This window comes from Populus alba, chromosome 11 (genome assembly GCF_005239225.2).
Source record: "Populus alba chromosome 11, ASM523922v2, whole genome shotgun sequence".
Lineage (NCBI taxonomy): Eukaryota > Viridiplantae > Streptophyta > Magnoliopsida > Malpighiales > Salicaceae > Populus > Populus alba.
In genome coordinates, this window is record NC_133294.1 from 15,130,682 (window position 1) to 15,145,570 (window position 14,889).

Below are 14,889 nucleotides of genomic sequence, written 5' to 3' on the forward strand. Positions count from 1 at the left end.
CCATTTGAATTTTTAGGTCTGATGGTTCTTGACTATTAATTATACCCTTATCTTATCGATAATAACGGTATATAAATGTATATAATCTTTACAAACTATTAAATGATACTAATCAATACATAGAATTGTCATAATTAAGAACTGCAATCAACAAGGATTTTATATGCTAATTTATGAGCATTATTATTCCAATATTTACCTTCACTGTTTTTACACTCTACACTTAATATGCATTAACATTGTAAAATTGGAATGACGAGATAGTTTATTTCTTGAGGTAGCCATTGTGCCCCCGATTTTCTAAAAAAAAGAAAAGATTAATCTCATTATTTTAATTAAATGTCTAATTAAACACCAAATTTATATATCTTAAATCACCCCTAACCTTTATATAATTACAAAGATTAAAATTTTTGACAGAATAACACAAGTTTAAACAAATTTGATGAAATATCACTTTTACCTTGTTGTGCTTTTGAAACGCGACATTTATTAAATGTCACTAGTTGTCGCACTTAAGAAGCGCAACATCAATTAAAATTTAAGTTTCTTCTCAGATTGAAGAACACACATACGGAATAGCTCCCCCCCTCTCCAAACTGACCAACACCCTCAATCCTTATCTCTCTTGAAAACCTATCCTAGCCTCTTTTCCCTCTTAAAACGATAAAAAATCAAACTCATCCTAGTCTCTAAGCATCCTTGAATGTTTTTGTGTTTAAAATCCATCATAGCCACTGATACTACCACCACCCTAACTGTTTTTCTAGTCCTACAAGTAAGGTAAACATACTACATTGCTATAAATTTGTGTTTGGTTTAGTTGAAATAAAATAATTATTTAGGTTGACTTGAGGGTATAGGGTGAATTTAGGGTTTGTTGAATTAATGATAAATTTTAGTTATGTATATGATCAATTAGAGTTGATTTGATATAGTTGAGTATAAAAATAAGTTAAATTAATTATGAATTAATTATTTGTTGGTTTAATTTTGGATAAGTTTTCAAATTAGGAATTTTATATGGATTGTTGGAATAAGCTAATAATGTAATTAACCACGCTTAATGATTTCATACTATAGAGCATGTATACAATATAATTATGACAACTTACACATTGCATTGAGTTGTTGATAAGTTGATAAATTTGATATTTTCTTTGAATTATTTTTAATTTGCTATGAACTTGGGTTTGATTTAATGTAATTGAGCATACAAATATTAATTATATTTGGTATTATGAATTACGTTTAATTTTGGTCAAGTTTGCTTTTATGTTAAATTTTTTGGAATTTACTATGAATTTTTCCAATAAAGGTTGAGGTGGTGCAATTTATTTAAAATTAAATTCAATTGACTAGAATCCAATATGTATTTTTTTTTAATTTTTTATAGAGTATCTTATAACATATTTATATTATGTCATTACACTAACATTATTATTGCATATAATGGCAAGAGCAATTTGTTGTTAAATGGTAATTTAGATAGAAATGAAATAAATTATTTGTCATGGACTTGGGTGGAACTATAATGATATTGATATTAAAATAACTTGGAGGTGTCAAATTGATGAGTATTAGTATTATCCTATACTGATTATATGTGATGATAATTTGAAGACAATGACTATTTTTTTTCATTCAAAGTGGTTTGAACTAATGGTATTGTATGCGAGTAGTTGACCAAAATCTATGTTTGTGACAACTTCTATCAATCCTTGAAAGTTAGTAAAAATAGTTTATTGTTGAATTATTTGATGCTAAGGATAGATGATACTATGTTTGATAATTTATTTATTGATCAACATAGAGACAATGAAAATGATAATACTTTAAACTTGAATGTGTCAGTGAATATTGATGATACTATTGATAATGATGTTGATATTGATTATGAATGGACACCTCCTATTCTTGAATTTAAAGATGTTTTTAGGTCTAGTTTTATTGTTTCTCTTGATTGAGCACTTAGTCATAGACATATGACAAGAGGGTCTGATTTGAGGGTTGGACAAACATTCAGCCATTAAAAATAAAATAGTTAAATAGTGGCTCATTGGACATTCAGTTGAATACCAAGTCCAATAATCGAACTCTATTTTTTTGGTCATTTGGACCCTGTATTAAAGGTTTCAAGTAGTGTAGACCAATTATTAATATTGATGACACACATTTGTATCGGTGATATGATGCGAATTTATTGATTGTAGTTGCTTGTGATGTAAATAATGAGATTTTTTTAAAATTTTTTTTGCAATTGTTGATGGAGAAAATAATTCTAATTGGAGATGTTTTTGCTTTGCTTACAGAGTTACGTTGCTAGTGATTGAACATGTATATGTATAATATCAGATAAACATGTAGTCACAAAAAATAGAGTAGAAAAAATTTGGCATGAACTTATAGGATACAATCGGTATTATATATGTTTAATATTTTATTAGCAACTTCAATCACAAATTTAAAGACTTGACTATGAAAAAAGATTCAATGAGGATGAGTTATGAACCTTGAAGGTACAAATTTGATTTATGGTATAAGAGAATATATAAGCTGGACTCAATATATCAATAATGGCTTGAATGAGAACAAAAAAAAAAGCACACATATGGAATAGCTACAGATTAGCATATGACATGTCATTTTGTCTATTATCAAATAAGTTAGAATGAAGTGATTACATTAGTCTTTGAGTTGATGCAAACTTAACTAGATGGAAATTCAGGTGTAGTTGATGAATTTCTACTCGTTTGCACAATGAGATGGAAGCAAGAAAAGATTGTGCATGTTATAGGTGTGGTATATGCAATAACACAAGCTATAATAGGAAAATATGTCATAGTAGGATATATGTAGTACGAGCAACATGACTAGCAGATTTAAAATATCATAAGTAATTTTTTTTATTTTTATTTTTATAATTAATAGATGTTAAATTTTGGGTTTTATTTACTAATATTTTAATTTAACATTAATATTTTATTAATATTAGGTTGGCTTCATGCTATGAGATGATTGAGATGTTGTATTTGTGCTTCATAATATTAACGAAGAAAACAAATGTCACATCTATGTGTCTCAGTGGTTTGATGCGGTATGGTTTGATGTTTACCGCACTAGACTTCATATATTTGGAGAGAGATTAACTCTTGATGATGTGTAAGAGCTGGATTCAATTGTGCTATTGATGAGTCCAGATCATCTAGTAGACGATGTAAATAGATAGATGAGTTATGCTTATATATTTTGAAATTTCAATTACTTGAATGTTGTATTATTTAAGTATTTGAGATTTATTTTGCATACACACACACATTTTATTTATTTATTTATATTTGTAGGGCTACTTCTGATTATGAAATGTGAGAATTTATTGAGTTTGGTTTTTATGGTTCTTTGCAGGTTTATTTTAAGTGGGATAAAATTTTAGGTATAGTTTTTATATAGGAAAAACTCTGCCTAATTTTTTTTTTAAATTGTAAAGTTTTTAACTCTCTACAATCATTAACTAAATTTAATGCCAAATTAACAAAGTAAATAATAAATCTTATAAAAAATGTTTTGTTTTTGTTAGATTTACTTGTTGGGGAAATTTGCTGCTTAGAAGGGCAATAGCCTCACTACCGGCCAATCCTCTAACTCAACCGGTCGACTGGTTGATACAGATATATGAACTGGTCGACCAGTTCACACAAGATCTATGATTTTAAGAACCTTTTCTTCTAAATATGTTTTATGAGTCAAAATATACATAGTTGTCTAGTTTGTAGATTCAAAAGTAAACTCCAATTAAAATCTAAAAAATTTACTATTCACATAGTAACTTACCTCTATTTTGCAGTGTCAATCGGTCAGGCGTTTTAACTGACAATTATGAATAGGTCGACTAGTTCATCCTACTTAATGGTATTAGAATTTAATTGATGTGTTGATTATGAATCATGTCACCAATTTAAATTTTGTTGTGGTTCAGAAATCAATATTGAGGTTTAAAAAGACAACATGTTGCAATTTATAAATGCAATATTTAATAAAATATCACGTTTTATACTGCTGTATCCAAAAAAATATGCTATTTCTTCATTTATTTTTGTTGTGTTAATTCACTATTTCCTTTCATTGCACAATTTGTCCAAAAAGAATACATGAATTAGGCGTGGAAAGCATACTAATTTACATTTTTTTAATTAGAAAATGATTATGATTTCTCTATAAAAAAATCAATAATAATTATTTTTTTTATGGTAGAAATCACCAAATTAATTAAAGATTTCGAGTAGTTAACTTGTACCGTCCTATATACGTGACATGTTAACGATTAATTATCTTATTAATTTTATCGATAGAGTTAAAAATTCTAAAATTTGAATGCCTTAAATGAACACATACACATAAAGCACGTCGAAGAAAAGTCGTCCTAAAATTGATGCCTGTTGTAAATATCATGTGCAAATTGTGGGCTTGAAATGTCTAACACTCATTCCTTTGGATACGACATTTTATTTTATATGTCAGCCATGTCAAATTATGACCTCTTTGCGAGTCAACTGTGCAAAAAAGGTCTGGTTGACTGATTTTACTTTTCCCCCTCAATTTCCGCTTAAACTCCCATGTAATTTCGAGAAAATACCCTTTTTTCTTATTATTCTTTGTTTTTGAAGGCGGTAGCTGACTGTTCCAAGAAAGTAGAAGGAAATGATTAGTGGGCTTCTGCATATATACTGAAGTTTTTCTCATTCTTTTCTTTCTAATTTCTTTCTCGTTTCTAAAATTTAATAAAAATGTTAGGTATATGTCTTGAAAACTAATACTATCTCATTTCTTCCTGTTAATTTTCATACAAGTCCTTTTCTTCTAGTCCTCTTTGAAATTTTTATAATTAGTTAAACAAATAATATATAAAAAATGACTTCTTAATTTTCTCCTTATATAATTAGATAAATCTTCATATATATATATATATATATATATATATATTGTGTCTATTATATGATTTGTATAACATAAATTTTTTCAATTTACCTTTTTTTCAAAAGTTTTCCATCCAAATTATCAAAATTATATCTTTCATTTTGAAAATGCTTTTAAGCTATATATGGATGAAATTTAGATTTTTTTAAAAATTATTTCTTATAATTTTAATGGTAGAGCGTTTTTGCATTTTCTTAAAATATTTTGAGCAATTTTTGGTTAGCATATATGTTCTGTAACCAATAGATTGGTTATACGTGGCATCGATTTTGTTCAAATGTGTGTGTGTTTATATATAATTTATTAATAAAAATTTATTTATTTTTAATATCAATTAAATATTTGATTAATGAATATAGAATATAGATAAAGTTCTGAGGATAAAAATACTTTGTAAAAAAAATTATAAAATTATTTTTGAAGTCGGTGGCTGACTGTTCCAAGAAAGTAGAAAGGAATGATTAATGGGCTTCTGCATACATACTAAAGTTTTTCTCATTCTTTTCTTTCTAATTTCTTTCTCGTTTCTAAAATTTAATAAAAAATGTTAGGAATATGTCTTGAAAACTAATACTATCTCATTTCTTCCTATTAATTTTCATACAAGTCCTTTTCTTCTAGTCCTCTTTGAAATTTTTATAATTAGTTAACCAAATAATATATAAAAAATGACTTATTTTCTCCTTATATAATTAGGTAAATATTCATTATATATATATATATTGTGTCTATTATATCATTTGTATAATATAAATTTTTTCAATTTACCTTTTTTTCAAAAGTTTTCTGTCCAAATTATCAAAATTATATCTTTCATTTTGAAAATACCTTTAAGCTATATATGGATGAAATTTAGATTTTTTTTTAAAAATTATTTCTTAAAATTTTAATGGTTGAGCGATTTTGAATCTTTTTGCATTTTCTTAAAATATTTGGAGTAATTTTTTGTTAGCATTTATGTTTTGTAACCAATAGATTGATTATACGTGGCATTGATTTTGTTCAAGTGTGTGTGTGTGTGTTTATATATAATTTATTAATAAAAAATTATTTATCTTTAATATTCATTAAATATTTGATTAATGAATCTAGAGTAAAGATAAAGTTTCAAGGACAAAAATACTTTGCAAAATAAATTATAAAGTTGTTATAATTATGAAATTTCTATTGCATCAAAGCATTATTCTTAAATATTCCTGATTAATGCTATATTAAGGCTAGACATTAATTAGAGCTGTTGAGAATGATACATATTATGTTTTTTCCTCCATGAAGAAAGCAGTTGTTCTTATAAATTGAGATATGAGAGATACCTAGAACTAATATGTAGGTGCTTGTCAGATGACATGTACATTGAATTGACTCGCATGAGAATTCCATATGGATAAATCACTTGTCTTTATGAAAATACTCACGTGACAGTTGTGTAAGTGATTCTTAGACTTGAGTTCATTAAGTTATAATTAATTATGACAGGTTACTAGACACTGTACTTGATCTTCAAGTATAAATTAATTTGTTTAATCCTATTTTTTTAGGATTATGATTTCTATTTGGGCCAACTTATTGGGGAACCTAAAGGGTCATACACATACAAATTATTAGTCAGAAATTAAAATGATATGATTGATAAAGTGTGACTTGATTATAACTAATATTTAGAAATTGAGGGTTAGAATGTAATTAATATAGAGGATTGCAAATCCAGACCTAGAAATAATCAAGTAAGAACTTGATTGAATAAATTTCTAAAATGAGTCTAAAATAATATGTGTGATATTATTTAAGGGACATTGATATTTTGCCATTTATAAGGTTTTTTAGATTTCACTATTAATAAAATGTTATTCCTCCTATTTTCTGCGATGAAAAAGGTGAGTAGAGTATAATATATAAACATCTAATTAATAAAAAAAGAAAAGATTTAGAACTCTAAGGTATAACAATATCTTTCTTCTAAAAGGGTTTAAGAGATTTCTTACTGTTAATTTATGTGAATTACTATTAGAGACCAGACAATTGAACGATTTATGGTTTGCGACAACTTATTCTTGAAGCAAATATTCAAAGTAAAAAATAAAATTTGATCTTCAGGTAATCTTTATATAAACCTTAAACAACCATAAATCTGTCTAACGGGATCCTTAAGACTCTCGAAAGATTTAAATTTATCATTTTCATCACGTCCATATGTTTCAGAAACCCAACAATTTTTTTTTATATCTTTATATATTTATAAGACAATTTTATAATGAAAATACAATTCTATCAATTTAAATGAGAAATGTAACAAAGATACAAATTAAAGAATAAAATATTATATAAAAAACATAATAGATATATTAAGAAATATAAATATATATTGAGTCATTATTAAAAAGAACTAACTATTTAATAAGAATTCGTAGAATTGGTCAAAATATACAAGAAAAATCACGCGAGAAAGGATGAGCAAAAAAACCGAGTAAATCGAGAAAAAAAACCAAAAAAACCAAAATGAAAAAAAAATGATTATTCTTTTTTAAAAAAATTTCAATTCGGTTCAGTTTTGGTTTCCGAAACCTGAAACCGGAAAAACCTAACCAAATCGTATTGATTTGGTTTAGGGGTGCTATAAATATGAAAAAAAAAACATGTTCTAATTTCTAAAACCTAATTAACCTTAGACACTCTCCACTCTCCAACGACTCCTTGCAGCTGCTCTTTTAATCCTCACGGTCACACCTCACACAATTCACACTTTCACCCACTCTGTAACAAAATCAAGTTAATCCATCTTCGATTCTTCATCCATTTCCCTCTTTGGCTCTCCCACACCATCTTCATCTTTAAATCTAACAACCTAGCTAGTTAGCCACATTCCTCTCACACACGACCACAAGTTGCATGATACACACCACATCGGCACATTGAACCTCCAGAGTCTAAATCTATCAAACCAATCCCTTCTTCTTTCACACCGAACTTTAATCGTGTCCCAACTCACACTAGGTATGATTTCTTTTTTCTGTCAACCTCTGTTTTTTTTTTTTTAACATATGCTTTGTGATTCTATGTCTTTGAGCATTCTGTGTATTTTGGTTAATTTTTTTTTCATTAATAAATATGTTATTCAGTGTAGTGTGTATTCGGTGATTTAGCGTAGGGATGATTTTTTTTTTTTGTGCATTTTGTCTCCTGAGTCCAAATCTTGCAAACCAATCCCTCCTTCTTTAATACCCAAACTTGAATCGTGTCCCAACTCACACCAGGTATGATTTTTTTTTTACCTGTCAATCTCTGTTTTTTTTTTTTTAACATATGCTTTGTGATTCTGTGTATTTGTTGGTATATCCTTACAAAAAAATTAGAGTTTGAGCATTCTGTGTATTTTGGTTGATTTTTTTCTGCATTAATAAATATGTTAATCTGTGTAATGTGTGTATTCTGTGATTTAGCGTAGGGATGATTTTATTTTATTTTTTGTATTCTGTGTATTCTATATGATTCTGTAACTTCTATTTTTGTGTGTTCTGTGTAATGTATATTCTGGGTAAAGCCTCGCATTGCCATTCATTCTGTATTTCTATGTAATACTGTAATGTGTTTTGTGTAATGTGATTTTGTGTCCTATATTTAATCATTAATTTCATTAATTCTGTCACTAATTACGTGAATAATTCTGATTAACATAATGAATATTTAAACTTCTATCACTAGTTGTTGATTTTTTTCTGGATTAGTTTTTAAAAAGTTGAAACAACACCTCAAAGACAGAAAGAAAGAAAGAAATCTGTTAAAATCTGATGAGGAAAAATTTGATGGTGTGAATTTGAGACTTAGCCTTGGTAGTTGGCAGTGAACTTATTGCTATAAAATCTATTACTATTTCTCAAAATGACTAAGAATCTGTTGCTTTTATAATATAGGATGTAAATTTGTTCCTATTGCATCTCGAAATAGACTGTTAATCAGAATTTCAAGGACAATTTGATGGTGTGAAATGTGTATTTGAGACTTAGGCTTGACAGATGGCAGTGAACTTAGGATTGGCAGATGTTTTGGCTGATATTACTTTCCATTTTGTTTTTTTTTGTTTTTGCCTGACATTTAAGTTTCTGTTAGTTTGATAGTTTCTTTGAATTCTAGAACATTTAAGTCTATTATAAATTATGAGTTTTTAACATGTTTTCATTATGTAATAATAGATGGAAACTCCTCAAATTCAAAATGCTTCATCCATGTGTACTACACCAACAACAACCACTTCTCCAACTTTAAAAACTAACGCATAATCAACTAATGTAGGATCCACCACAGATACAAAAGGTAAACAACCTCAAGTCCTTGCATTTAGGAAAAGAAATGCTGATGATAAAAAAAAGTCATAAATTTAGGATCACTTTACAAAACTTAATGTTGATCCTAAAGCCCATAGAGCTAAATGTAATTATTGGGAAAACATTATGCATGTCATACTATTGTTAATGGCATAAGTCATATGTGGAGTCATTTAAAAGTGTGTAAGAAGTTTCCTTTTATGGTTGATAAGAAACAAAAGATTTTGATATTAGAACCTAAGATAGAGAAGGGTGAATTGGGAGAAAAAATATGGGAAGTCTTAAGGCAATAGGTTATAATTATGATGAATGTAGACAAGCACTAGCAAATATAGTTATAATTGATGAGTTGCCTTTTAATTTTGTGGAGGTTCAGGGATTTAAATTGTTTGTTAGGACTATACAACCTAAATTTGACATTCCTTCTCGTTTCATTATTATGAGAGATTGTTTGAAATTATATGTTGAAGAGAAGGATAGATTGAGGATAGCTCTTAGGGGTCAACGATTGTGCTTAACAACATATACATGGACATCAATCCAAAATATTAACAATATGTGTTTAACAGCTCATTGGATTGATAATGACTGAAATTTACATAAAAAAATTCTTAATTTTTATCGAGTTTTCAATCATATAGGTGATACAATTAGCCAAGTTATTGAGAATTGTTGTTGGAGTGGGGGATTGATAAATTGTTGACTATTACATTAAACAATGCAAGCTCTAATATTGTGACCATTTCATATTTAAATAATGTGATGAAAGATTGGCCAACTAATATATTGTCAAATGAGCATATGCATGTTAGATGTTGTGCATACATTGTAAACCTCATTGTATGTGATGGCTTGAAAGAGATTAATGTTTCAATTGTTAAGATTTGAAATGCAATTAGGTTTGTGAGATCTTCACCGTCAAGGCATCTTGCATTTAAGAAGTGTGTTGAAAAGTTGCATTTAGAGTGTAAGAAATCATTGTGCTTAGATGTTGCAACTCGATGGAATTTAACTTATCTTATGCTAGAAGCTGCTGAAAATTTTGAAAAGGTGTTTGTGAGGTTAGGTGAAAAAGATCCTAGGTATATGAGTTATTTTTTGGAGGTTGATTCAAAGGGGAATAAAAAAAAATATAGTGCCACCTAGTTTGGAGGATTGAGAAAATGCAAGAACTTTGGTTAAGTTCTTAAAGATATTTTATATGGTTACATTGAGATTTTCTGGCTCATTGCATGTCACATCAAATTCTTTCTTCAATGAATTGATTTACATGCATATAAACTTGTTGCAATTGTGTAAAAATAAAGATAATATTTTAAGTGGAATGGTGATGAATATGATGTTAAAGTTTGAGAAGTATTGAGGTTGTGAAGTAAATCGGAATTTTTTGTTACATGTGGCTAATGTCTTAGATCCATGTTTGAAGTTGAAATATGTGAAATTTTGTTTTGGTGATTTGTATGATTATGACAAAGCACAATTGCTAACAAATAAGATGAAAGATACTTTGGTGAGCTTGTATGAGTTTTATTTGAAAATTGATGAAGTGGTGGATAATAATAGGCATAAACAAGATGTTAATTCTATTGATAATATGGAGGTAGATGTTAACACTTTGGCTCGATTCAAAAGATATTTGTAGGAGGTGGATAGTGTGGAAGATAAAAATGAGGTTGAGAGCTATTTGATTGATGGTTGTAAGGATCGTAATGATGATAAGTTAGATATTTTGGGTTGGTGGAAAAGTAATGCTTTGAAATATAAGACACTTTCAAAGGTTGCAAAACATGTTCTGGCTATTTCTATATCCACAGTGGCTTCTGAATCAGCATTTAGCACAGGTGGTCGTGTACTTGATCAATTTCAAAGTTCTTTATCTCCAGCAACTATTCAAGCACTCATTTGTTGTCAAAATTGGTTGTGTCATGGATCAATTCCAACTGATATTAGAAGCTTGATAAATGATCTTGAAACTTACGAAAACCTTGAGTAAGGTAATTTTTTTTTAGAAACTTGCACCTTTTATTTTGTAATTTATTAATTAAATTCTTTGCAATCATCTAACATGTCTAATTTTTTATTTTGTAGAATTTGGTGGAAAGTTACATTTAGTAATGGATGATAATTAGTTCAAAAGTTACTTTGATGGTAAAATATTACCTTTTATTTTTACATATTCTAATTTATTTTATCATGTTATAATTTTAGATCTTGATTTCCAGGTTTTGATGTCAATGGTATTACGGAATCAAAGTGCAATGTTCTTGTCATCTTGATGTGCTTTTTGATTGGGATGATGTGCATAATGAAGATTTATATTTTTTGCATGAAGTGTTTCATTTTTTATGGCAATGTCATTTGTTGTTTCTTTTTTAGCCCTTTTGAAGGAAATGCTTTGTAATTTAAATTTTAATTTAGTACATGTTTTATTTAAACTTTGATGCAGGAGGAATCCAAAACACAAATATTAGAAAGACTTGCAACATATTAAATACAATATATATTAGCACTAATAATTTAATATAAATGAATATTTAGTGACAAAAAATATTAAATATATTATAGAATTTTTTAAAAAAATTAGATAATATTTACATTAATTACAAGCCCATCAGAAAACCCATGAGAAAGCCTAAAAAAAGCCTGAAAAAGCTCAAAAAACAATAATACAGGTTTTCTGGTTTTTCTGTTAAAAAAATCGAACCGAACCGAACTGAAACTAGTTGATTTGAACCGGTTTTAATTTAAATTTTTTAGTTTTTTAAAATTTAATATTAATTAATTTTTTAAATAAAAGTTGAATCAAACCGAAAATGCTGACATGAGCATGACATGAATAATAACTTTCTTGATAAGTAAGGCATGCAGAGTAGAATCAACGTTGAAAACACAAAATAAGGTAGGCTCCACGCAACTTTTGTTGGAGCCTAGCTTAGCAACTACTTGAGATGATGACTTGTCAAAATTAATTAACCTGCACTACAAGCTCCACATTATTTTGGGTTAAAAACCATTATTCGTGTCTGCAATTGGCAGGCTATTTCAAAATTAAAAATTGAAGGTTATTGATAAATGTTATTGATATAAAAAAAATATATTAATGGAAAAGTATTAAAGATATTAATTTGGAGGTGTATAATTTTGTTTTAATGATACGACACAATAGTTTTTAAATCAATATTAAATGAAATCAGTAAAAACAATAATAAATAATAATTCAATATTTTAAAACCTCACTCTAAAATATGTTGTTGCCTTAACCCCTGTAGGTTAACACTTAACTACCATTTGAGGGTTAAGTGATGCCTATGGGAGAGAGTATATTTGTTTACTGTGTTTTCACCACATAATTTGATTTTTTTATATATAAATATGAAAAAGAGATGAACTAGAATATACTTTTACTGTCTTTAACTAAAATAAAAAGGATAAAATATGAAAAGTATAGAAAATCTAGGGACCAAAACAGACGTTTATTATCTTGAACTAAAAAAATAATAACTATGAATTAAAACTATAAAACATCTAGGGGAAAAAATAGACTTTTATAATTATATTTTAGTATATTAGTTAAAATTTTAAACCAAAACCAGCGCATAATTAATTAATAGCAACCATATATCTTAATTTCAATAGGCTTTTCCATCTCACTTTTGTTTTTTATTTATTAATTAAAATACTTGTTGCATCTTGGAGGTACGTAGCCCTCTCTTGTTATATTATATAATAACTAAAATTATATATAGAGAATTGAATCTATTTTATTTTAAGAAATTACTCGATACATAACTACTAATTTATACGTGTTTGTAGCCCTTTGAGCACGATGTAAGAAAGGTTTTATTTTATGAAGTCCATCAAGATTAATTAATTGATGAATTTTCCTATAGTCAAACAAACCCTTGAAAGAGGTTAATAACTGAATTAAATTTATTTAGATGGATATTCGGTTAATGAGCGGTAGCTGTCCTTATATTAATATTAGAGAAAATATATAGTACGAAATAGTACGTAAATATTGGCATTTACTTTGAACACCCTTGAGAGTCTTAATCCTCGTGATTCTTGCAGTTTCTTCCTCATTCGCCTGTATTTGTCAAGCTGACATATATTGTTCTGTCCCTGCATGCCTTTGAAGTTTAAATATATTATTTAAGATCATAACTTCTTTGAAGGGTTCAACATGATTCCCAGCAGAAATTAAACCCTATAGGCGGTCAAGGTTTTGTTTGTTTTCATCTTCTGTCAATTCGAACATATAGACGGCTGTGTGTTGATCTTCAACCTTTTCATATGAAATTCTTCCTTCAAATTCAACAGAAGAGGTAATTCAGTCAATCAAGATGAATCAAGGACCCAGGCCTTCCTCTATATAAGGCAAAGCCATCAACCTATCCTTCTACAATAACAACACAAGCTGTAAGAAACAAAGCAAAAGAAAAGAAATTATATATCTGCTGAGAGAACGATCTGCAACTAAATTTTTCCTCTAGTAACCATGCATCGCTCATCCCAATTTCTCCGCCAGTGCCACCTGACCCAGATAGCAAATCGTGTCACCAAACCTTGTGATGTTTTCATTAACCACAGAGGGATCGACACAAAGAGAACGGTTGCTACTTTGCTTTACGATCACCTTTCCCGGCTAAAACTGCATCCTTTCTTGGACAACAAGAACATGAAGCCAGGAGATAAGTTGTTTGATAATATCAATGGTGCAATAAGGAAATGTAAGGTTGGTGTTACTGTTTTTTCTCCTCGGTATTGTGAGTCATACTTCTGTCTTCATGAATTAGCTCTTATTATGGAGTCAAGGAAAAAGGTAATTCCAATCTTTTGTGACATTAAGCCCTCACAGCTTCGTGTTGTGAACAATGGAAAATGTCCTATGGAGGATATACGGAGGTTTAACTGGGCTATTGAAGAGGCTAAGTACACTGTAGGACTGACTTTCGACTCCTTGAAAGGGTAAAGATCACCATAACCTTCTCTCTGTTGTTTTGATGGAAATTGGATTTTCACTTTCAAATTGAACAATTTACTGTGAAATTTGGATTTTTCTTCACGTTTTTACCTTTGTGATTTCCAGGAACTGGTCGGACGTTGTAACAAGCGCATCGGATATTGTCATCAAAACCTTACTTGAGATTGAGAGCGAAAAGCAGATGCAGCGCCGTAAAGGCACTCCAATATTGCATGTCTAGTACATGTCTCTTTCATTGGAGATGAAGGTTTCCAATGCGACCGAGAGATCGTCCATTGTGAAGCCTTTGCTGCCTGTTTATCATTCAATTTGTGTTAATAAATTGTAAAACCAATCTTTCATTTATCAAAAAAATGTTAAAACAATTATTTACTTGATTATTTAGTTAATTGTACTCACTTATTTCTTTGTAATAAGTCATAGCTCAAAGTAGCAAGCTTAATAAATAATTGTATCCATTAATATTGTAAGATGTAGCTCTATAGTTCCATATTTATGTAAGAATTAACATAGAAATGTAATAAAATTAAAAGTTTTATGCCCCGTATTGTTTTGTCAGTCCATATAGTATTTTTTTTGTTTATTAACATGAATGTTCGGATTAATTTATAT

General features: G+C 28.5%; 1 protein-coding gene and 1 long non-coding RNA gene across 2 annotated transcripts; both read left to right on the forward strand.

Moving 5' to 3' along the window:
• Positions 1-11,247: 11,247 nt before the first annotated feature.
• On the forward strand, positions 11,248-11,641 carry LOC118047562 (uncharacterized). The gene is made up of 2 exons (XR_004687330.2): positions 11,248-11,441; positions 11,516-11,641. It is a non-coding gene; the product is annotated as an uncharacterized lncRNA (long non-coding RNA).
• A 2,150-nt stretch (positions 11,642-13,791) lies between these two features.
• LOC118047494 (probable 2' cyclic ADP-D-ribose synthase BdTIR) lies at positions 13,792-14,497 on the forward strand. Its single transcript, XM_035056797.1, has 2 exons — positions 13,792-14,261; positions 14,383-14,497. The coding sequence occupies exons 1-2, from the start codon at positions 13,792-13,794 to the stop codon at positions 14,495-14,497; spliced, it is 585 nt and encodes a 194-aa protein (XP_034912688.1).
• The last annotated feature ends 392 nt before the right edge of the window (positions 14,498-14,889 follow it).

What these genes read in the sequence shown, in the direction of transcription:
- LOC118047494 (XM_035056797.1), top strand. Translation starts at nt 13,792, where the DNA reads ATGCATCGCTCATCCCAATTTCTCCGCCAGTGCCACCTGACCCAGATA. An exon ending in ACTTTCGACTCCTTGAAAGG is followed by an intron (nt 14,262 to 14,382) that starts GTAAAGATCACC and finishes TGTGATTTCCAG; the next exon opens with GAACTGGTCGGACGTTGTAA.